The sequence below is a fragment of the Bos indicus genome, chromosome 8 (assembly GCF_029378745.1).
Source record: "Bos indicus isolate NIAB-ARS_2022 breed Sahiwal x Tharparkar chromosome 8, NIAB-ARS_B.indTharparkar_mat_pri_1.0, whole genome shotgun sequence".
Taxonomy (NCBI): domain Eukaryota; kingdom Metazoa; phylum Chordata; class Mammalia; order Artiodactyla; family Bovidae; genus Bos; species Bos indicus.
In genome coordinates, this window is record NC_091767.1 from 60,023,016 (window position 1) to 60,047,537 (window position 24,522).

The 24,522-nt window shown below is 50.3% G+C and overlaps 2 protein-coding genes and 1 pseudogene across 2 annotated transcripts; all 3 read right to left on the minus strand.

Moving 5' to 3' along the window:
- Positions 1–4,442: 4,442 nt before the first annotated feature.
- LOC109562743 (olfactory receptor 13J1-like) lies at positions 4,443–5,381 on the minus strand. The gene has a single exon (XM_019965742.2). The coding sequence runs from the start codon at positions 5,379–5,381 to the stop codon at positions 4,443–4,445; it is 939 nt and encodes a 312-aa protein (XP_019821301.2).
- A 7,452-nt stretch (positions 5,382–12,833) lies between these two features.
- On the minus strand, positions 12,834–13,771 carry LOC109562516 (olfactory receptor 2S2-like; annotated as a pseudogene).
- An 8,388-nt stretch (positions 13,772–22,159) lies between these two features.
- LOC109562691 (olfactory receptor 13J1-like) lies at positions 22,160–23,098 on the minus strand. The gene has a single exon (XM_019965709.2). It carries the CDS (start codon positions 23,096–23,098, stop codon positions 22,160–22,162), a length of 939 nt encoding a protein of 312 aa, XP_019821268.2.
- Between the last annotated feature and the right edge of the window lie 1,424 nt (positions 23,099–24,522).

Here is a 24,522-nt window from a genome sequence, read left to right on the forward strand (position 1 = left end):
CTCATTCCATCATGTCCTGGAAAGTCAGGTTCACAGACAATCACTGTCTAACTCTCTCCCCACTTGTAGCCCTTCTGAGAGGCAAGGTGATGCCCTGGAAGGAGCCCTAGACTGGGAGTGAGGGGTCCAGGTTTGATTCTTGCCCTTGTTCCCCTTCTGCTCTATGACCTTCATTGAGTTTCTCCTTGTGTGAAATGGAATCATTCAATATGTGGTTTCTTACACTCTGTACCATCCCCGAAATATTCCCTCATCATTCTAGCAACTTCCAACCCAGGTAAATATCATGTTTCATTGACTGGTAAATCTAGTTTGAACCATTTCATTCTTATTTTAAGCTTCAGACACGATTTTAAAAGGAAGTTGAGGAGCAGAAGAAGAAGCTCCTGTTAGAATGACCCAGAAATTCCCTCATCTGGTTTCCCGGATCACTCCACACTGTGATGGCAGAGCCGGTGAGTGTGGGCTTTGGAGTCAGACCGCCAAGCCCAAGTCTGAGACCTGCCACTTGCTATTGGCTATCTCAGTCTCAGCCTCCTTACCTGTAGGGATAAGAATAGTATTTTCTTGTGGGGGAATTTGAGGATTCAGTGAAAGGTGTTAGCACGGATGTTTGCACAGGGTAAGTATTCAGCAAGTGAAGTGGATATTATAGTGTGACTTTGTTCCCTTCTCTAAGCAGGTATTCTGGTTTCTGTACGATGAAAAAAGATTTCATGAGAATAGTCAACATGCTAGATGGATTTTCCTTGCTTCCTACCTGTTGTCCAGTGACATTAGGGCAGGCAGGTGGCTGGAGAAGCTGCCAGGTGAGGTGATCTGAGGCTTGGGAGAGCAGGGTGAGGGAGTGCTGAGTTCATTACCAGCAGACACACTGTGCTGGGTGAGCCAGGATCGAGGCCCCGAGCTCCCGAGGCCCAGCCTCCTGGTCCCCTGCCACGTAGCCATCTCTCCTGCTCCCTGCCTTCCGGGACTTGTAGTCCCTGCCCAATTTAAAGTTTAGACTCTGCAATGACACAAGTTTGCAGACTTGGCACAATGTGGCTTCAGAGACTCCAGGTTCCCTGTGCTGCCCCAGGAGGGCCTGGCTGGGTGAGGTGGGCACAGGAGAGACACTGGACAGGAATCTGAAGACTGGGTCTCACTGCAGCCCTGCCCTTGGACCTCAACCTTGGGGGCTATGAAGTGGGGTGTCTCCTGGCAGGAGTGCCGTGGGAACCTGTGCTCATGAAAGGTTGTTGTTATAGTTCAGCCGCTAAGTTGTGTCTGACTCTTTTTGTGAGTTTTGTGACCCTGTGGACTGTAGCCCAACAGGCTACTCTGTCCATGGGCTTTCCTACACAGAAATACTGGAGTTGCCATTCCCTTTTCCAGGGGATCTTCCCACCCAAGGATCGAAACTGTGTCTCCTGCACTGGCAGGCAGGTTCTTGACCACTAGCCACCGGGGAAGGTTAAGGAAAGGGAATTGCTGTACAGGGTGAGGCCCTGGGCCCCTGTGATGCATGTGAAGCCAGTGATTGCGCTGGGTGTGTGAGTTTCTGCAGGTCCCCTTTCATGTTTCCCTTGCTGTGCCTTTCTCTTTCCTTCACAAGAAACGATGACAACTTGACAGAGCTTAGGACTAAAAACAGCCTTAAATAATGCGGCAGCAATTGCACATTTTCTGAATAAACTGTGATATGTCTCTGGGAATATCTTTTTGTCAACAACACAGGTCGAAATAAAACACTGGAAGACTGTCACCGCTTGTTTTCTAACTGCTGAGGAACAGGACCATCTTGCCACTCCGTGGATGCCCACAGACAAGCTCCCCCGAGCCCTCCCGCCACCTCCAGCCTACTCTTTTCTTCCTTATTTCTCAGGGCGTCACTCAAGGTGATGCGATATCCATCCAAAATCCCCAGAAGCTCAAGCATCAAACGAAAGTCTCCTCCTTCCTCAGCTGCCTCTGCCGTCAGCCTGATGTCCCCAGGACATCAGCTGCAGGCTCTCTGCCTGACCGCCCACCTGGCTCAGGCCCCATCCATGCTTCCTCACTTCCTGCCCTCAGGCATGGGCGCTTCCCCTCTGTGCTCTATCTGGAGCCACGTGATCTTCCATTTCTCAAAAATAATACTTCTTTTAAGTTCTAAGTCATGTTCATTTTAGAACTATTGAACAAGGTTGGAAAGAATAATTCAGAAAGCAATATTAATCTGTAACTCCATCACCTGTAGGAAACATTTGTTAGTTAATGTTTTGTCCTAATTTTCCAGGAATTTCTATATACATACTTATTCATATATCCTTAAGAAAATATCATTAAAAATTGAGATTATAAAAAAAAAATTGAGATTATATTGAGTACAAAGTTACTTGTTCAACCTTTTTTATGTTAATTACAGTGTGAGCATTTCCCTTCATCAATTATTCTTCAAAAAATAAGATTTACAATGGCTGTGTCACAATCCATCATTTTGCTCGACCAGAATTTATTTACACATTCTGCTCTAGTTAGACATTATGAGTCTTAGAATTTGGTATTACCAAAAATACCTCTCTGATTAATGACATATAGATAAATAGACAAATCTTTGTTCCTGTAACAATTTTCTCCGACTAGTTACTAAAAGTAGAGGTGTTCGGTCAAAGCGTGTGAAGTTTTCAAGTCTCTTGATTCATATGCACAACTTAATTGGCAGGAAGTTCATATAAATTTATTCACACCCTCCCCAGCTGTGTATGATATATGCTGCTTCACCGCACAATAGTTAGCGATATATGTCAGAAAAATTCTTTGCAGTTTCATGGGTGAAGTATGGTGTCTAATCAGTGACCCTGCTAAAAGGAAGTGTGATTGTAAACTCCCGTCCCCACAGCATAAAGTCCAAACTCCTGTCATGGCATCAAAGGCCTAGCAGAACATCTCTGCAGAAGCTTCGCCCAGGCTTGGTCAGCTGTGGGCTGCGGGCTGCGCTGCTCTCCTCTGTGCCTCTGTTCTGACCAGCAAGGAAGCAGGAAGACGGACTGGAGGGTACCTGAGGGCTCAGAGAAGCACTGTGCTTACCTACAGGGCGCAGGAGAGCTGGCCTGCTGCTTGGCGGCCGAGCTCTCCCATCACACAAGATGGTACCACTGAGGCCAGAGGGGGCAGGGAATGGAGATGCTGTCAAGCCTGAGTCCATTTCCTCTGTGTGTTCAAACCTGGGAAGAGGCTGAGCTCCAGGAAGAGGTGGAAATGGCAGGGTCTTAGTAGATGGGTTGAAGACGGGTGAAGCAGAGTCTCCCCAAGGCCACATGAAGCCTGGACGCTCGGCAGGGAGGCAGTGGAGCGGCTGCTGCTAAAGCGACAGAGGAAGCCAGACCCTCCACTGCTCCGGTGACCAGCGTCCCAGGGCCTGGGCTGGGCTGGAAATCTTGGAGGCTGGGCCTTGGCACTGCCTCTGCTGTGAGCTCCCCAGGCACTAGACTGTGCCTGTCATCTGTGAACTTCATCTCAGCTCTGCTCAGATTTGGGGAGGACCCAGGCTCTGCCCTACATTGATGTATTTTCTGTTCATTTGAGAAACCGGTGTGGGCTTGGGGTTGGGCAGGGCCAGACCTTGGGACAGAGTGAAATCCGGTATTACTGGCTCTTAGAGCAACACTGAAATAAAGCAGGAGGAGCACAGTGAGAGGTGCAGAGTGGGGAGGCTTCCTGGAGGAGGTGTCATTCAAGATGGGCCTTGAGGTGGGGGAGGGGTAAATCAGGAGTTGGGGATTAACAGATTTACAGTACTCTATGTAAAATAGGAAAACAACAAGGACCTCATGTGTAGCGTAGGGAATTACATTTTAAAAATAAAAAGACAGGCCTCGAGGATCAGATAGTCCTTTTACACAGGGAGCTGTGTGCTGGCTGGGGGCTGCCTTGTGGGAAGAACCAAGAAGGGCACAGAGTCGGGTATTGCTGGGAGCACAAGGCTCCTGCCGGGTTGGTGTGTGTGGCTGACAGGAGGGAGTCTGTGGGGCACAGGGCGGGGAAGGGGATTGGTCATGTCCAGCAGGGCCAGGCTACAGGGGTCTAGAATACCCCCAGCAAAGCCCTTTCACTTCATCCTGAGAGCTCTGGGAGCCATTCAGGGGTTTTAGCCAAGAGAGACACATGATCAAATAGACTTTTCCGAAATATCCCTTTGGATGACCCTTGGAGGATAGATTGGCTGGAACAAGACTGAAATCCTGAGTCCAGCCGGGAGGCTGGTGTCAAGTAGCGGAGACTGATGCTGAGAGCTGGCCCAGGGCTCTGCCTGGGGAAGGAACAAAGGTGGAATTGTGAGCTCGGATATGTGGCAGGATCAGTGGGAGGTGGTGCTGCCTTTCTGGGTTGAAGATTCCAGACCCCCAACCCTGTGCCCTACCCATCCTCTCTGTAGGCGAAGGCAGACCTGAGCTGTTAACCTGCAGGAGCCCTGGTCTCCCTCACCTGGAGGTCTGTATCCTGCCCCACACCTTCCTGGCGGCCTCCTTCACCTCCTTGTTCCTCAGGCTGTAGATGACGGGGTTCAGCATGGGTGTGACCACAGCATAGAGGACCGTGAAGACCTCGTCAGAGATACGGGCCTCCTTGCTCTTGGGTTTCATGTACATGAAGATGACGGTGCCGTAGTAAAGCATCACCACGGCCAGGTGTGCTGAGCAAGTAGAGAAGGCTTTGCGGCGCCCGGCGGCTGAGGGTACCCTCAGGGTGGTGGCCAGGATAAGCGTGTAGGACAGGCAGATGAAGGCCAGGGGCACGGGCAGCAGCAAGATGGCACCCACCAGCAGGAAGACCTCACTGATGGACGTGTCACCACAGGCCAGCTTCAGGACTGCCAGGATCTCACAGGCGAAGTGACTGACCACACGGTGGCCGCAGAAGGGCAGCCTCATGGCGATGACTGTCTCAGTCACTGACATGAAGAGACAGAAGACCCAGGCGGCTCCCGCCAGCAACCAGCAGAGCCGGTGGCTCATCAACACGGGGTACCTAAGTGGCCGGCAAATGGCCAGGTAGCGATCATAGGCCATGATGGTGAGCAGCAGACACTCTGTGGAGCCTGTAGACAGACCCAGACACATCTGGAGTGCGCAGCCAAGAAAGGAGATGGTCTTCTGGGCTGACAGGAGGTGGACAAGCATCAGGGGCACAAAAGTGGATGTGTAGCAGATGTCCAGGATGGAGAGGTTGCCCAGGAAGAAGTACATGGGTGTGTGCAGGCGGGCATCCAGCACGCTGACTGCCACGATGCCTGTGTTCCCCAGCAGGGTCACCAGGTACATGGCTGAGCACAGAGGGAAGAGCAGGTGCTCCAGGGCAGGGTAACCTGAAAATCCTTTCAGGAAGAACTCAGACACCTCTGTGCTGTTGACTGGCTCCATATCACAGACCTCTGGAGGGACGCACGGCTAGGAGGCAGGGAAAGAGGGTGCAGGGTTTATGGGTGAAGCGTATTGCTAGGGCTTTTCGATCCCTGACACACTTTCTCTCTGAAACTCTGGGCAGTCCCCATACTTCTTCCAATCTTCAATAGATCCACGTGAAAAATGAGGAATGAGGTGGGTCAGAATTTCTCTAAGAGGGTGTTAATGGAAATGTGGGCAATCTGAAAAAGCAATTTGAAACAACGTTGGATTAATCAAAAGCAAAGAATTTACTGTGGAACTTCTCAGAGTCGTTATCACACCACTGTGATTGGTGACTTTCTGAAAGTGATGCAGAGAGTAGGTAGTTCCCAAACTTATTTGACCATAGATCCTCCTTTTACAGAGCACCCGTTAACCTCCTGCAAATAAGTATTCTAGCAGCAGAGTTTTGGGAACAATGGGCTGGATGGAAGGTCCTCAAATCTTAGAATCACCTGTAAGGATTACATGGGAATCACCTGGAAAGTTTGTGAAAGCACAGTTTCTATCTTATTCAGTCTGAGTGATGCTGTTCTGTTGGTCAGGGGACCACACTTTGAGAATCACTGGGCTAGATGGTCTCTGAGGGTCTTCCTGGCTTTCAGGAAGTCTTGAGTTGTATCATACTGTTCCCACGGATGGAGATACCTGTCTCATTTATCTCCCAGCCTGCAAAACTCTGACTTGCCTCTGCAGTCAGCTCTGGTCTCCATGCATGAAGCACACGTGCTTTGTATTGGAGGGGGTCCTGGCCTTTGAGCCTATTAGGGGCTCGTCCACCTGTGAGCCCATAGGTCCTGCTTCATCAGCTACTGCGGATTGACCTTCAGAATTGATCTTCACCATATTCATTGGAAGGACTGATGCTGAATTTGAACCTCCAATACTTTGACCACCTGATGCAAAGAGCTGACCAATTAGCAAAGACCCTGATTCTGGGAAAGACTGAAGGCGGGAGGAGAAGGGGAAGACAGAGGATGAGATGGTTGGATGGCACCACTGAATCAAGAGACACGAGTTTGAGCAAGCACTGGGATTGATGATGGACAGGGAAGCCTAGCATGCTGCAGTTCATGGGGTCACAAAGATTTGGACACGTCTGAGCAACTGAACTGACTACTGATGTGTTTTTGAGTGAAAGTTTGATGGGCCTTTCAGCCTGCCTACAATTTTCTCTTAACCTTTGCCAGGGCTGCTTGGGCTTCATGAACTCCTAGGCATCAAATTGCAATAAGCTCTGAGACATTAATCCACTGGAGCTCCCACTGTGCAGGTAGGGAAACTGAGGCTGCACAGTGGGTTCCTGGCAAGATGAGTCTAGAATCCTGTTCTCCTAACAGCATGACAGCTGCACTGAGCTCACAGCAGAATTTTGCTTCTGTTAAACCCCAAATATTGGTTGTTCTTTCATCACCCTAGATGGACATCTTTCTCCTAAGTGTCTCCCTCTACTCCTAATCTTCTCACCAGCTAAGGAGCAGAACTTAAACTTTCCCTAGTGTTTTGGGCTCTTGGAACCCGTGGGACACACTGTCCAAGCCTGGTCTGGGCTGGGCACCAGTCCTCTCAATGCCACCCTTGCGGGAGACAATTTCCTTCTGTTAGTCCTACCATGTTTATTGCTTTCAGAATCGAGAAGGGATTGAGTTCCTGTCACACCCCAGACAGGGTGCTAGGCATTAGCGGAAGGAATGAGAACACATGTGCCCCCAGGTCAGGAATCCTCAACCATTCCCTGATAAAAATCCTCTCCAGTTCCTAGCTCAGCCTCATCCTGCTTCTGTTGGCATGCCTCTAGTGACGGGAAGGTTACTCCCTTAGATACACTTTTCTTTTTGCTGTCAGGCCACTCGACGCGTCACGAAATCCTTCCTGATGTGGACTCACTCTGGGTCTCCCTGGGCCTCCAGCACCCAGTCAGGCCCAGGCTGGGGCCCCTGTGGACTCTGCCCTCACATGCACAGACGTGGGGTCCCGAGCTTTGCGCGCTGCCTCGGAGGCGGAGGGGCATTTCTGCAACAAAGAGAGCACTGGCCTTGCCCTGGGATCTCAGATAGAAAGTCTTCCCTCACTTTGACTGTTTCTATGTACATTGCTGGGTCAGCAGAGCGTGAGCTGGGAGCTCCCTTCAAGTCTCAGCAGGGAAACTCCAGGCTGGCTTCCTGGAGAGGCACCCTGGATGGAGTAGCAGTGGCAGCAGGAGCCGTACCAGGGTTGGGGAGGCACAGAGGTGGTGGGCACTGTGCTACAGCCCCAGTGGCTGGGTCAGACCATGGCCTCCTTCTTTGAGTAGTTCAACGGACCACAGAATTTATCCCCTAAAGTCATTGGCAACTGTCTGCAGTCAATGGCTGCAGACACGCTTGTCAGAAGATACATACACCCACACAGGCCACCACACAGGCACCTGCCTGCCTGTGTGCACAAACACTTGACTGGAAGCCGGGTGCACACGTTCACCTGTGAGTATACACACCACATCAGGCTCATGTGTGCATGTACAGTCCTTTGCTTGAGTGTATGTGCAGCAGGCACTCACTCTTGTTCTCTTTCACACACACACATGCACACACACACACACACAACCAGTAGAGCAGGCCCTTGGACCTGTGGCCAGAGCTTCAGAGGACCAGGCAGGACAGAGGAGGTGTGTGCAGACCAGGCAGGGGCCCTGGGCATATCACAGGAGAAGCAGCAGCCTTGCGCTTGGGGAGCAATCTCTGCCTGGGATGAACCATGAGCACAAAGAAAGCTCAGACCCCTGACATGGTGAGCAGACCTGCTCAGTGCTTCATCTGCATTCTGGCCTGAGTGCTGAGAACCTAAGAATCTGAGCCGCTCAGCCTTCTCTCCTGGACTGGGTGCCAAGAAGAGCCGGGAGGAGAGATGTGGCTGCAGGCTGTGGGACTCTGCTTCCCAGAGCTGGGCCAGGGAGCTTCGTTTGCAGAGCCCACAGTGTCTTTCAGCGTATCTTCTGGCCAAATGCTATATGAAAACCAGTTCAAGTGCCACTTCCCCTGGGAAGCCTCCCTTTATCCTCTCCCAGCCCACCTGAGCCCTCTGTCCTGTATGCATCATGGCCGTGTGTGTGCACCTGGAGGATGGTGCTCACTTTTCTCACTGGCTTCCAGCCTGTTGCTTAGCCCCACCAGCCCACATGGAGGTCTCCCACTCCCCTCCTCACCCAGATTCTGAAGGCCAAGCTGAAGCCCCTAGCCTGGCCACAGCCAACTTCTTCCTGTCCCATTGCCACTTCCTGAGGCTAAGACACATTTCACGTGAGCAGCTGGCTGCTCAATCCGAGTGGTTCCTAGCCTGGATGACACCTGTCTGAACTGGGAGGGAGCTTGCAGATCAGCAATACCACCCCTTGTTATGTATGGGAGAAATGAAACTCAAAGAAGGAAGGGGCTTGCCCAGTGCTGCACAGTGAGTTAGAGGGGAAACCAGGGCTGCAGGAGTTCCCTGGGGCTCCTGATCCCAGCCCTTTCCTCTGCCCCATGTCACCATTTTTTTACTTACCTTCAGCCTCTTCCAGATCCATGTGCCTTGTTTCCTGGAAGATGTTTCTGAGACCAGGAACCTTCACTGGCTGTAATCAGGAGAAAACAGGTCCAAGAAGCAGGTCTGAGCTTCCTCTAGCCAGGGAACCTCAGTGGACAGGACCCGGAGTTTCACATTACTGGAGCTTTCCAAACTAAGAAGACACACCTAGGCTGTCGTAGAGTTTAGTGAAGTGTTTGCAATATGATACAGTGAAGTGGAGCTCTTAGAATTTGGGAGAAGTAGACCAAGCACTCGGAGAAAACAATGGCACCCCACTCCAGCACTCTTGCCTGGAAAATCACATGGACGGAGGAGCCTGGAAGGCTGCAGTCCATGGGGTCGCTGAGGGTCCGACACGACTGAGCGACTTCACTTTCACATTTCACTTTCATGCATTGGAGAAGGAAATGGCAACCCACTCCGGTGTTCATGCCTGGAGAGTCCCAGGGACAGGAGAGCCTGGTGGGCTGCCGTCTAAGGGGTCGCACAGAGTCGGACACAACTGAAGCAACTTAGCAGCAGCAGCAGCTGCAGACCAAGCATTTAGAATGCAAGGCATTATCTGCAGTCTATCAGGCTTTGTAGAACTAGGAGATTCTGGTGGGCTCAAGGCTGAGCAGGGTGCCCCGTGGTTCACTGTCAGCAGCCAGGGACTGCCCGCCCGAGCAGCTCCCAGCCCCATGCTGGCTGACAGCCTCCTGGAGAGCAGGGACCTTTCAAAGCTCCCTGCACCAGGGGACCGCACCATCCCCAAGTCAATTTAGAGGCAGAAGGGGAAATTCTCCCAGCTTAGAAACCTTGGGGTACTTCAGGGATGATGTCCCAAAGACCCAATTACACAGAGTCTACTTAGAGATCTTAATTGGTGTAGAAAAGTTGGAGGAGGTGGCTCAGGGCCAGGAATCCACCCTCACAGGTCAGTCCTCAGTGTGGGCCATGAACGTGTACAGGATCAATAAATGAATGGATGGATGGATGCAGAATTAAGTCAATGTATAGGCCACTCTTGGTGAACACATTTAAAGACATTGGAGTGACTGAATGAACAATTGATAGGCAGTTTCACCTTTAAGGGAAACTCTGTCCCCATTAACAGCCACACTCCATTTCCACTCAAGTTTCTTCTGGCCCTCAGTTCAGTTCAGTCGCTCAGTCGTGTCTGACTCTTTGCGACCCCATGAATCGCAGCACGCCAGGCCTCCCTGTCCATCATCAACTCCTGGAGTTCACTCAAACTCATGTCCATTCATTGGTGATGCCATCCAACCATCTCATCCTCTGTCTTCCCCTTCTCCTCCTGCCTCCAACCTTTCCCAGCATCAGCATCTTTCCCAATGAGTCAGTTCTTCGCATCAGGTGGCTAAAATATTGGAGCTTCAGGTTCAGCATCAGTCCTTCCAATGAATATCAGGATTGATTGCCTTTAGGATTGATTGGTTTGATCTCCTTGCTGTCCAAGGGACTCTCAAGAGTCTTCTCCAACACCACAGTTCAAAAGCATCAATTCTTTGGTGCTCAGCTTTCTTTATGGCACAACTTTCACATCCATACACGACTACTGGAAAAACCACAGCTTTGACTAGACAAACCTTTGTCGGCAAAGTAATGTGTCTGCTTTGTAATATGCTGTCTAGGTTTGTCATAGCTTTTCTTCCAAGTAACCAAGTGTCTTTTAATTTCATGGCTGTGGTCATCATATACAGTGATTTTTGGAGCCCAAGAAAATAGTCTGTCACTGATTCCATTGTTTCCTCATCTGTTTGCCATGAAGTGATTGGACTGGATGCCATGATCTTTGTTTTTTGAATGTTGAGTTTTAAAGCAGCTTTTTTGCTCTCCTCTTTAACTTTCATCAAGAGGCTCTTTAGTTCCTCTTCAATTTCTGCCAATAGGGTGGTGTCATCTATGTATTTGAGTGACAGTTCAATAACCTTCTGTTGGGAAAGCTCTGTGGAGCTGCAGAGACAAGCCCCTAAAGAGTCCTGTCCTTAGGCACCCACATTGTTATGAAACATTGTGGACACAAAGCAGAAGGGCTTCTGTTCAGTTCAGTCACTCAGTTGTGTGTGAATCTTTGTGACCCCATGGACTGCAGCATGCCAGGCCTCCCTGTCCATCACCAACTCCCGGAGTTTACTCAAACTCATGCCCATTGAGTTGGTGATACCATCCAACCATCTCATCCTCTGTCGTCCCCTTCTTCTCCCACCTTCAATTTTCCCAGCATCAGGGTCTTTTCAAATGTCAGGTCTTTGCATCAGGTGGCCAAAGTATTGGAGTTTCAGCTTCAATATCTGTCAGTAGGGTTTAGATAGCAAACAAAATGTGCCAACAAAGTGTGGTGGGACACAAAGGAGAGAGCCCCTTTAAAAAGCTAGGAAAGGCTGTGTTCAAGTGATGGTGTCTAGGTGGCTTGAAAAAAGGTCTCAGATCTCCCCAGGGAACAGCATGAACAACATACAGGGATGTGGAGAGTACCGAAAGTGTGGAGAGGGGTTGGTGGTGTGCAGGGGTGAGTAGAACATCGGGCTCACAAAGTGGGGGCTGTGTTCTGGAGTCCCGAGGACTCAGCTGAAGAATGTGGTCTTCCTTCTGTGGTAAGAGGGAGGCATCATAGGTTCTTGGGTGGTGAATCAGCCAGGATCTGGCCAAAGTAGCAGGACCAGTGTGTGATGTAAGGCTTTGTTGTGGAGAACAGAGCTGTCATTTGTGGGAGCTGTAGGAGAAGCCTGTGCCTCGCTTGGCCTCTGTGCTTGGTGTCATGTCTGAAGCTGCTCTCGGGTGGCGTGATGGGGCAGGTGAGGACAGACCAGTACCCAGGAGGACACGCTGGGACCCATGTATGGCCCTCACTGCCTTGGACTCAGTGACACTGGTGACCCGCAGGAGGCTTTGGCACTCTCTCCACTCTCTTCATGTTGGCATTGGAGCTCCCTTAACTTGGGCCTCAGAGCACGTGCAGGTGGCCTGGCAGGAGCCCGAGGGGCTACACTGACAGCAAGTGAGGGCTCCACCACCTCAGCACGGCCTTGCCTCTGCCTTTCCATCTCTTCCAGATTCTCTCGTGCTCAACCTGAACCCAGAACCTGAGAGCAGAGTAAGCTCTTGGAGGGCCGGTGGAAACCTAGCTGGATACTCCAGTCCAGAGTCACACAAGCCAGCTAACCAGTGCTCCCTGGGTTGATTATCCGGGAAGCAGCCAGTGAGGCACAGCTGGCCAGAGAATGGAAGCTCTAGAAATCTCTAATAGCTTCTGGGTTGATGGTAGGGTAGTGGCATTGTCACCAGGCTCTTCAGGATTCCTTAGTGTTCCCCCTCCCTCCAGAAATGGGGTAAGTGGGCATCCCCAGGCCTTGGTGTGTGCTCTGGCCTGTGCCTTGAATGATTGGCCAAGGAGGTAGAAGTGGAAGTACCAGGTCATTTCTGAGTGGGAGCTGAAAGAATGCACACAGGCTTTGTCATCTTCTCTTCTTCTTTTGCCATTTGACCAGCAGTGTGCATAAGGCAGATGCTTTATCATCTTGAGGATGAAAAAGATGAAGTAGATCCCCCATCCAATCTCTGATGGACTTAGAGAGTGAGCAAGAAACAGAACCTTTGTATTTTTAAGCCTCTGCAATTTTGAAGTCACGCCACAGTAAAACTAGTTCCCCAGGTGGCGCGAGTGGTAAAGAATCCCCCTGCCAATACAGGAGACATAAGAGACCTTGGCTCGATAACTGGGTCAGGAAGATCCCGTGGAAGAGGACATGGCAACCCACTCTAGTATTCTTGCCTGAAGAATACCATGGACAAAGAAGCCTGGAAGACTAGAGTCCATAGGTTCCCAAAGATTTGGACAGGACTAAAGTGACTCAGCACACACACACCTGCATGACGGTCTTAGAGAACAACAGGAGAGCGGGCCATCTTCCTGGAGAGGAGATCTCCGCTCAGCAGAGCTACGGCAGCAGCTTTCACCTCTGCATTTCTTAGGCTTTAGATGATGGAGTTCAGCGATGGGGTCACGACCCCGTAGAAAAATGCAAGAAGCTTATTCAAGTAGAGGTCCTTGGCCTTGGGCTTGAAATACATGAAGGAGATAGTCCCATAGAAAATCACCAGCACTGTGAGGTGGGCAGAGCAGGTAGAGAAGGCTTTGTGCCGGCTGGCAGCAGAGGGCACCCTCAGGAGGGCAGTGAGGATGAACATGTAGGACAGGAAGATGAGCAGCAGCGGGGGCAGTGTCACAACCGCTGAAGACACCGTTAATATCAGTGCATTGAGAGAGATGTCCCCACAGGCGAGTTTTAGCACTGACAAGATCTCACAGAAGAAGTGTTGATGATATTGTGGCCACAGAAGGGGAGGCTCCAGGTGAGAATGGAATGAAGAAGGGAGTTGGCAAAGACTTCCCCCCAGCTCAGGGTCGCCATCCACATGCACGTGTGCCAGCTCATGAGCTCTGAGTAGCGAAGCGGCTGGCAGATGGCCACATACCGGTCACACGCCATCATGGCCAAGAGCACGCACTCCGTGGAGCCCAGCGCCAGGGTCAGGTACATCTGCAGGGAACAGCCAGACAAGGAGATGGTGCTCTGGGTTTCCAGGAAGTTGACCAGCATGAGAGGCACGAAGGAGGATGTGCCAGAGATGTCCATGAGGGCGAGGTTTCTGAGGAAGAAGTACATGGGGGTGTGCAGGCGGGGGTCCAGCATGTTCAGCCCGATGAGGAGGGTGTTCCCCAGCACGTTCACGGAGTAGATGCCCAGGCAGAGCACAAACAGGACCATCTCTAGGTTGTGGTGGTCGTGTAGCCCCAGCAGGACAAACTCTGTCATGACTGTCTGGTTTGCCCCATTCGTCTCACTCTACATCTGTCTCGTTCTCCCTCTTTTCCCATCTGCACCATGAAGGTGTTGGTTAAGCACCAATGGGCCTGGGAGCCAAGCAACATGGATGTATGACCTGGGGCAGGTCAGCCCCGCCTCTGGAACTCAGGTTCACCATCAGTATAATGAGAGAGTGGATGTCAGGTCTGTAAGCAAGCCCCCTCAGTTCTGTCGTTCTGGTGTAACTTACAGAAGATTGGGTCCATTCTAATCTCCTAAGCTCTTCTCTCTTCTCCCCAGGCTGACCTAGGGGAGAAGAGAGAATAAATTGTTGTTTCTTGAGCTCTTTGAATCTGCAGTATTCTTGGTTATTAAGAGGAAGCACGTTTTCTAGGTTATGACTTCATATGGCTGAATGATGCCCATAGGATTTCAGATTCATTCACTTACTGAGGATTTGACAGTGCCTACCCTGTGCAGGGTGTTTAGGTGCTGGGCTATAGCAGTAAGAAAACTAAGTGAACAAAAGATGCCACAATTATAACAAGTGCTGCTCCTCTTTCTCAAATTAAATGAGATGAGCTTGGGAAGGCAGATGGGTTTTGAATGATGGTCACCTCATTCCTTTGGGCATAAAGGTTGAACATTTCTACTGCATAGGATGTACAGCCTTATTCAGGTGTCTCTCCTTAAGATCAGAGACCATGCATTGATTTTTAAAAGAATATACAAGAACATACTTATCCCAATAGAGCCACTGGTCACAACATTTAACTGTGGTCATAAAAGCCATTTGAGTCTCTTCTTGGCCTCCATATAGCTTTTTAGAATAAATGATATTGACAATAATATTACACAGGAGGGAAATGCAGGTTCTAATCTGGCAGAGGTGTCCTGGGTCACTGACCCACTCTATAAAGGGAGGGTGGGAAGCGGCCACAGTCTTTACCCAGGAGCCTCCATGTCTCTTCTGAGGTGGGCTCAGCCCCTTGGGAAATGCCAGTGTCTGGAGGGAGCCAAGTGTCAAGTGTCAGATGGACAGCTGTCTTGTGGCCCAGGTGACCCCCTGCTCTTAGGGATAAATAGGAGCTGATAGTGAACTTTAACTTGTCAGAAGATCAAATCATCCCTCCCTCCATCTCTTCACTCCTTGATGGACATGAGGCCAATGTCCTATGACAACGTTAGAGTCCTCTCTGTCCTTCAGCAATGGTTCCCTCCCTCTCATTCTTCCTGTAGAATTGCATCTATCGTTCATATCAGCCGGTGAGCTTACTCTTCCTAAATAAACCATGTCTGTCCCCAGAGCTATAACTTTGCCCAAGAAGTTCCCTTTTGAAGGCTTGTCCTCCCTCTCCTCCCCACTAGGGGGATGCTTCTTGTCCTCTTCAGAGCCCAGCTCCTCTCTCCTCCTCTCCCACCTGCCCCCTGCACAGTTGCCTGCTCCCTTCTTCCTCCCACAGCCCTTGGCCACCCTCCCCGTTCTTGTGCTGCACACCTGTCTCCTCTGTCACACCTGAGAGCAGACTCTGTCTACTTCATCCAGGTACCTCATACTGTGAATGCTTCCAAGGCCAGTCAGTCAACAGATAGTCAGTTCAAAAACCCAGCACTGCATGACAGCTTCATAACTAAGTATAGCTCTCCAATATTGACCAAGTCACTTGGCCTGTGAGCCTCAATTTCCTTTTTCAAAGTGGGGATACTGTGTAATCGAGATGAGACTCAATTTAAAAGTACCAGTAAAATAAAATAAAATAAAATAAAAGTACCAGTAAATCACCTAGCGGCAAGGCTTCAGGTCAGAGAGTGTGCCTTCAACCATGGCACCTGCTGGATCTGTGCTCCCCTCCTCCCAGACAAGACCTCCAGCATCTGTCAGGACTCCCTCTCTCCCCAGAGCTTGTGCTGGTTTTCCTTCCTCCAGCCTAAATCAGGGTGATATTGTTAAGGAAGTTTCTGGATCACATGGGGTAGGTGATTAATCTGGATCAGTCATTGACCGTAAATCTTACCCATGCAAACATTTGAAGGTAGGGATTCTCTTGCTGAAGTTTGGCAAACAGGTGAATAACTGCCTGAGTGTGATGGCTTATTAATTCGCACATCCAGGATATTATTATGGAGCACCTACTATGCACTGAGTGCTGGCGACACAGCAGAGGCTTATGTGCCTTCTTCCCTCGCAGTGTTTGCAGGCATCCCCTTTCTCTTGGTGACCTTGATCCTATTCCCTCCTCTCACTTGGCTTTAGAAACATCTAGATTCTCTTTGAGTCTGGAATGTAAAGACAGAGTAAAACTTGATGTCTGGAAAGCAGAAGTTAAAAGGGCAGGTCTCTCCTAGGTTATGACTTCATGTGGCTGGATTAAGTCCACAGCTTCATTTCAGATTCAAGTATAAGTCCTTTGTCTATGTCCAAGAGTCCTGATAACCTCCAATTCCGACACTGGACACAGGAGTGGGGGTGTTTCCAGGCAAGTAAATGGTAGGAAACCACCTAACTCTGCATTTCTCTCCCCAACTTGTCTCCATCAGAGAGACCAAGTGGGAATGGCATGGACATCGGAGGGCTTTGTCATCAGGCTCTGGCCTCCCCTCAACCCCGCCTCACCTCCTGCGCCTTCGGGCATGCCTCCACACCTCAGCAGATCACACTCCCCATTGGTGGACAAACCCCACCGGCTCCTGTCCCCTCCCTCTTCTGCTTTCCTCAGGCTGGAGCACCTTTCTCTCTGTGGTCATCCTCCAAGGCTCAGCTCACACCCACCTCCTCCCTGGGGCTGCCCTCTCAGACGTCTCCATAGCACTGACCATCCTGACACCGTGATGCTCACACAGTCATTAGCACGGTTTCTTGTGCGTGTCATTCTCTCTCACACAATAGACTGTGAGCCACGGAAATCACAGGGCTGTGTCCAATTTACCCCCAACCTCCCCAGCACCCCACACAGGAGCTGTCATTTCAGATCCTGTGCTTTCCTTCCGCTAAAATCCTGATCCCCGATTTCCTACCTTGAGATGACCCTCCTTCTCCTTCCCCCATGTGCACACACAGGATGTGATCACAAGGACGAGAGCTTTGGGGGTGCCATCTCCTCCATGCAAGAACAACTGCTCCCTCTCGAGAGCTAAATGAGGAGACAGGTGGGTTTCCTTACAATTGAAGCATCTGATCAGAACACATTCATGGAAATCAGGAATAGCCCATGAAGCTGTAGGCTTGTCACGCCAAAGAAATAAGACTCTGTGTAGAAAACACCATGCTGCCAGGTTACTGCCAGCTTGGACTGCAACATGGGCTCAGGCTGGCACCACAGACAGCAACTGTAGCTCTCTCGGTCCATCAAGATGAGCTGAGTTTTGGCTATTTTCAGAATGGATAACTAACAAGGACGTATTGTAAAACACATGGAATTGTACCCAATGTTACGTGCCAGCCTGGATGGTGGGGAGGGGTAGGGGGAGAATGGGTCCTTGTATCTGAATGACTGAGTCCCTTCCCTCTTCACCTGAAACTACCTCAATATTGTTCGTCAGCTATACCCCCAATACAAAATAAAAAGCTTAAAGTTTAAAATCAAAAAGGTCTTACAGTGGGAAAAAAAAGTTGAGCAGAGTCTTGCTGCAGTAACACACAACCTCAGGATTTTAGTGACTTAGCAGGACAGAGGTTTAGTTTTCACCCTTCATATCCATTGCAGGTTTTCAGGGGGCTCGGTTCCAGGTTGTCATCCTTAGAGGCCCTGGCTCCACCCTCTGGGACGTCACCAGTTCTCACAGCTGGGGAAGAACACAGGAGAATCTCACACCAGCAGGTCACTGGTCCAACCCAGAAGCAACATGTGTCCCATCTGTCCACAGCCTGCTGCCCTGTGTATCCTACAAATGCCCAGAGGAGGACCAGACATGCTGCAGAGCATTTTGGTGCAATGGTGTTTTGCGATAGACTCAGGAAACCACTCTAGTATCTGTCTGACAGGTCTCTCATTCCATCATGTCCTGAAAAGTCAGGTTCACAGACAATCACTGTCTAACTCTCTCCCCACTTGTAGCCCTTCTGAGAGGCAAGGTGATGCCCTGGAAGGAGCCCTAGACTGGGAGTGAGGGGTCCAGGTTTGATTCTTGTTCTTGTTCCCATTCTGCTCTATGACCTTCGTTGAGTTTCTCCTTGTGTGAAATGGAATCATTCAATATGTGGTTTCTTACACTGTGTACCATCCCTTATATATTCCCTCATCGTTCTAGCAACTTCCAACCCAGGTAAATATCATGTCAGTTTCATTGACTGGTAAATCTAGTTTGAACCATTTCATTCTTATTTTAAGCTTCAGACATGATTTTAAAACAAAGTTGAGGAGCACAAGAAGAAGCTGCTGTTAGAATGACCCAGAAATTCCCTCATCTGGTTTCCCGGATCACTCCACACTGTGATGGCAGAGATGGTGAGTGTGGGCTTTGGAGTCAGACCGCCAAGCCCAAGTCTGAGACCTGCCACTTGCTAATGGCTTTCTCAGTCTCAGCCTCCTTACCTGTAGGGATAAGAATAGTATTTCCTTGTGGGGGAATTTTGAGGATTCAGTGAAAGGTGTTAGCACAGATGTTTGCACAGGGTAAGTATTCAGCAAGTGAAGTGGATATTATGGTGTCACTTTGTTCCCTTCTCCAAGCAGGTATTCCGGTTTCTGTACGATTAAAGAAGATTTCAGGAGAATAGTCAACATGCTAGATGGATTTTCCTTGCCTCCTACCTGTTGTCCAGTGACATTAGGGCAGGCAGGTGGCTGGAGAAGCTGCCAGGTGAGGTGATCTGAGGCTTGGGAGAGCAGGGGGAGGGAGTGCTGAGTTCATTACCAGCAGACACACTGTGCTGGGTGAGCCAGGATCGAGGCCCCGAGCTCCCGAGGCTCAGCCTCCTGGTCCCCTGCCACGTAGGCATGTCTCCTGCTCCCTGCCTTCCGGGACTTGTAGTCCGTGCCCAATTTAAAGTTCAGACTCTGAAATGACATAAGTTTGCAGACTTGGCACAATGTGGCTTCAAAGACTCCAGGTTCCCTGTGCTGCCCCAGGAGGGCCTGGCTGGGTGAGGTGGGCACAGGAGAGACACTGGACAGGAATCTGAAGACTGGGTCTCACTGCAGCCCTGCCGCTTGGACCTGAATCTTAGGGGCTATGAAGTGGGGTGTCTCCTGGAAGGAGTGCTGTGGGAACCTGTGCTCATGAAAGATTGTTGTTATAGTTTAGTCGCTAAGTTGTATCTGACTCTTTTGTGTCCTCGTGGACTGTAGCCCACCAGGCTACTCTGTCCATGGGTTTTCCTACACAGAAATACTGGAGTTGCCATTCCCTTCTCCAGGGGATCTTCCCACCCAAGGATCAAAACTGTGTCTCCTGCACTGGCAGGCAGGTTCTTTACCACTGAGCCACCAGGGAAGGTTAAGGAAAGGGAATTGCTGTACAGGGTGAGGCCCTGGGCCCCTGTGACGGATGTGAAGTCAGTGATCGCGCTGGGTGTGTGAGTTTCTGCAGGTTCCCTTTCATGTTTCCCTTCCCGTGCCTTTCTCTTTCCTTCACAAGAAACGATGACAACTTGACAGAGCTTAGGACTAAAAACAGCCTTAAATAATGTGGCAGCAATTGCACATTTTCTGAATAAACTGTGATATGTCTCTGGGAATATCTTTTTGTCAACAACACAGGTCGAAATAAAACATTGGAAGACTGTCACCGCTTGTTTTCTAACTGCTGAGGAACGGGACCATCTTGCCACTCCGTGGATGCCCACAGACAAGCTCCCCCCAGCCCTCCCACCATCTCCTGCCTACTCTTCTTCCTTATCTCTCAGGGCGTCTCTCAGGGTGATGCGAATTCCACCCAAAAAACCCAGAAACTCAAGCACCAAACCACAGTCTTCTCCTTCCTCAGCCACCTCTGCCATCAGCCTGATGTCCCAGGACATCAACTCCATGCTCTCTGCCTGACCGCCCACCTGGCTCAGGCCCCATCCGTGCTTCCTCACTTCCTGCCCTCAGGCATGGGTACTTCTCCTCTGTGCTTTATCTGGAGCCACATGATCTTCCATTTCTCAAAAACAATACTATCTTTTAAGTTCTAAGTCATGTTCATTTTAGAAGTATTGAACAAGGCTGGAAAGAATAATTCAGAAAGCAATATTAATCTGTAAATCCATCACCTTTAGGAAATAATTGTAAGTTAATATTTTGTCCTAATTTTCCAGGAATTTCTATATACATACTTGTTCATATATCCTTAAGAAAATATCATTAAAAAATTGAGATTATATTGAGTACAAAGTTACTTGTTCCATCTTTTTTATGTTAATTACAGTGTGAGCATTTCCCTTCATCAATTATTCTTCAAAAAATAAGACTTACGATGGCTGGGTCACAGTCCATCATTGGGCTCCACCAGAATTTATTTACACATTCTGCCCCAGTTGGACATTATGAGTCTTAGAATTTTTTTTACCAAAAATACCTCTGTGATTAATGACATATAGATAGATAAATAGACAAATCTTTGTACCTGTAACAATTTTCTCTGAGTAATTCCTAAAAGTAGAGGTGTTCGGTCAAAGGGTTTGAAGTTTTCAAGTCTCTTGACTGATACCCACAACTTACTTGGCAGGAAGTTCATATAAATTTATTCACACCCTCACCAGCTGTGTATGATATTACCTGCTTCACCGCACTATAGTTAGCGATATATGTCAGAAAAATTCTTTGCAGTTTCATGGGTGAAGTATGGTGTCTAATCAGTGACCCTGCTAAAAGGAAGTGTGATTGTAAACTCCCGTCCCCACAGCATAAAGTCCAAACTCCTGTCATGGCATCAAAGGCCTAGCAGAACATCTCTGCAGAAGCTTCGCCCGGGCTTGGTCAGCTGTGGGCTGCGGGCTGCGCTGCTCTCCTCTGTGCCTCTGTTCTGACCAGCAGAGGAAGCAGGAAGACAGACTGGAGGGTACCTGAGGGCTCAGACAAGCACTGTGCTTACCTACAGGGCGCAGGAGAGCTGGCCTGCTGCTCGGCGGCCGAGCTCTCCCATCACACAAGATGGTACCACTGAGGCCAGAGGGGGCAGGGAATGGAGATGCTATCAAGCCTGAGTCCGTTTCCTCTGTGTGTTCAAACCTGGGAAGAGGCTGAGCTCCAGGAAGAGGTGGAAATGGCAGGGTCTTAGTAGGTGGGTTGAGGACGGGTGAAGCAGAGTCTCCCCAAGGCCACATGAAGCCTGGACGCTCGGCAGGGAGGCAGTGGAGCGGCTGCTGCTAAAGCGACAGAGGAAGCCAGACCCTCCGCTGCTCCGGTGACCAGCGTCCCAGGGCCTGGGCTGGGCTGGAAATCGTGGAGGCTGGGCCTCGGCACTGCCTCTGCCGTCAGCTCCCCAGGTGCTAGACTGTGCCTGTCATCTGTGAACTTCATCTCAGCTCTGCTCAGATTTGGGGAGGACCCCAGGCTCTGCCCTACATTGATGTATTTTCTGTTTATTTGAGAAACCGGTGTGGGCTTGGGGTTGGGCAGGGCCAGACCTTGGGACAGAGTGAAATCCGGTATTACTGGCTCTTAGAGCAACACTGAAATAAAGCAGGAGGAGCACAGTGAGAGGTGCAGAGTGGGGAGGCTTCCTGGAGGAGGTGTCATTCAAGATGGGCCTTGAGGTGGGGGAGGGGTAAATCAGGAGTTGGGGATTAACAGATTTACAGTACTCTATGTAAAATAGGAAAACAACAAGGACCTCATGTGTAGCGTAGGGAATTACATTTTCAAAATAAAAAGATGGGCCTCGAGGATCAGACAGTCCTTTTACAAATGGAGCTGTGTGCTGGCTGGGGGCTGCCTTGTGGGAAGAACCAAGAAGGGCACAGAGTCGGGCATTGCTGGGCTCACGAGGCTCTTGCCGGGTTGGTGTGTGCAGCTGACAGGAGGGAGTCTGTGGGGCACAGGGCGGGGAAGGGGATTGGTCATGTCCAGCAGGGCCAAGCTGCAGGGGTCCTGAATGCCCCCAGTAAAGCCCTTTCACTTCATCCTCAGAGCTCTGGGAGCTATTCAGAGGTTCCATTCAAGAGAAAGACATGATCAAATATACTTTTCCGATATATCCCTCTGGATGACGCTTGGAGGATAGATTGGCTGGAACAAGACTGAAATCTTGAGGCCAGCAGGGAGGCTGGTGTGAAGATGCGGGGAGTGGTGCTGAGAGCTGGCCCAGGGCTCTGCCTGGGGAAGGAACAAAGGCGGAATTGTGAGCTCGGATCAGTGGGAGGTGGTGCTGCCTTTCTGGGTTGAAGATTCCAGACCCCCAACCCTGTGCCCTATCCATCCTCTCTGTAGGCGAAGGCAGACCTGAGCTGCTAACCTGCAGGAGCCCTGGCCTCCCTCACCTGGAGGTCTGTATCCTGCCCCACACCTTCCTGGCGGCCTCCTTCACCTCCTTGTTCCTCAGGCTGTAGATGACGGGGTTCAGCATGGGTGTGACCACAGCATAGAGGACCGTGAAGACCTCGTCAGAGATACGGGCCTCCTTGCTCTTGGGTTTCATGTACATGAAGATGACGGTGCCGTAGTAAAGCATCACCACGGCCAGGTGTGCTGAGCAAGTAGAGAAGGCTTTGCGGCGCCCGGCGGCTGAGGGTACCCTCAGGGTGGTGGCCAGGATAAGCGTGTAGGACAGGCAGATGAAGGCCAGGGGCACGGGCAGCAGCAAGATGGCACCCACCAGCAGGAAGACCTCACTGATGGACGTGTCACCACAGGCCAGCTTCAGGACTGCCAGGATCTCGCAGGTGAAGTGACTGACCACACGGTGGCCGCAGAAGGGCAGCCTCATGGCGATGACTGTCTCAGTCACTGACTTGAAGAGACAGAGGACCCAGGCGGTTCCCGCCAGCAACCAGCAGAGCCTGTTGCTCATCAACACGGGGTACCTAAGTGGCCAGCAGATGGCCAGGTAGCGATCATAGGCCATGATGGTGAGCAGCAGACACTCTGTGGAGCCTGTAGACAGACTCAGACACATCTGGAGTGCACAGCCAAGAAAGGAGATGGTCTTCTGGGCTGACAGGAGGTGGACAAGCATCAGGGGCACAAAAGTGGATGTGTAGCAGATGTCCAGGATGGAGAGGTTGCCCAGGAAGAAGTACATGGGTGTGTGCAGGCGGGCATCCAGCACGCTGACTGCCACGATGCCTGTGTTCCCCAGGAGGGTCACCAGGTACATGGCTGAGCACAGAGGGAAGAGCAGGTGCTCCAGGGCAGGGTAACCTGAAAATCCTTTCAGGAAGAACTCAGAGACCTCTGTGCTATTGACTCGCTCCATATCACAGAGCTCTGGAGGGATGCATGGCTGGGAGGCCGGGAAAGAGGGTGCAGGGTTTATGGGTGAAGCGTATTGCTAGGGCCATTTTGAGCCCTGACACATTTTCTCTCTGAAACTCTGGGCAGTCCCCATACTTCTTGCAGTTCTCAATAGTTCCACGTAAAAAAGAGGAATGAGGTAGGTCAGAATTTCTCTAAGAGAGTGTTAATGGAAATGTGGGCAATCTGAAAAAGCAATTTGAAACAACATTGGATTAATCAAAAGCAAATAATTGACTGCGGAACTTCTCAGAGTCGTTAACACACCACTGTGATTGTGACTTTCTGAAAATGATGCAGAGAGTAGGTAGTTCCCAAACTTATTTGACCATAGATTCTCCTTTTACAGAGCACCCGTTAACCTTCTGCAAATAAGTATTCTAGCAGCATAGTTTCGGGAACAATGGGCTGGATGGAAGGTCCTCAAATCTTAGAAGCACCTGTAAAGATCGCATGAGAATCACCTGGAAAGTTTGTGAAAGCACAGTGTCTATCTTATTCAGTCTGAGTGATGCTGTTCTGTTGGTCAGGGGACCACACTTTGAGAATCACTGGGCTAGACGGTCTCTGAGGGTCCTCCTGGCTTTCAGGAAGTCTTGAATTGTATCACACTGTTCCCACGGATGAAGATGCCTGTCTCATTTATCTCCCAGCCTGCAAAACTCTGACTTGCCTCTGCAGTCAGCTCTGGTCTCCATGCATGAAGCACACATGCTTTGTATTGGAGGGGCTCCTGGCCTCTGAGCCTATTAGGGGCTCCTGGTCTCTGAGCCTATTAGGGGCTCATCCACCTGTGAGCCCATAGGTCCTGCTTCATCAGCTACTGGGGACTGACCATCAGAATTGATCTTCACCATATTCATTGGAAGGACTGATGCTGAAACTGAAGCTTCAATACTTTGAACACCTGATGCAAAGAGCTAACTCATTAGCAAAGATCCTGATCCTGGGAAAGATTGAAGGCGGGATGAGAAGGGGAAGACAGAGGATGAGATGGTGGATGGTAGCACTGACTCAAGAGACACGAGTTTGAGCAAGCTCTGGGAGTTGATGATGGACAGAGAAGCCTGGCATGCTGCAGTTCATGGGGTCGCAAAGAGTTGGACACGACTGAGCAACTGAACTGACTACTGATTTGTTTTTGAGTGAAAGTTTGATGGGCCTTTCAGCCTGCCTCTTATTTTGTCTTAACCTTAGCCAGGGCTGCTTGGGCTTCATGAACTCCTAGGCATCAAATTGCAATAAGCTCTGAGAGATTAATCTTTTGGAGCTCCCACTGTGCAGGTAGGGAAACCGAGGCTGCACAGTGGGTTCCTGGCAAGATGAGTCTAGAATCCTGTTCTCCTAACAGCATGACAGCTACACTGAGCTCACAGCAGATGTTTG

Excerpts from the sequence above, each read along its gene's own strand:
- LOC109562743 (XM_019965742.2), bottom strand. The coding sequence starts at position 5,381 with ATGGAGCCAGTCAACAGCACAGAGGTGTCTGAGTTCTTCCTGAAAGGA.
- LOC109562691 (XM_019965709.2), bottom strand. The coding sequence starts at position 23,098 with ATGGAGCGAGTCAATAGCACAGAGGTCTCTGAGTTCTTCCTGAAAGGA.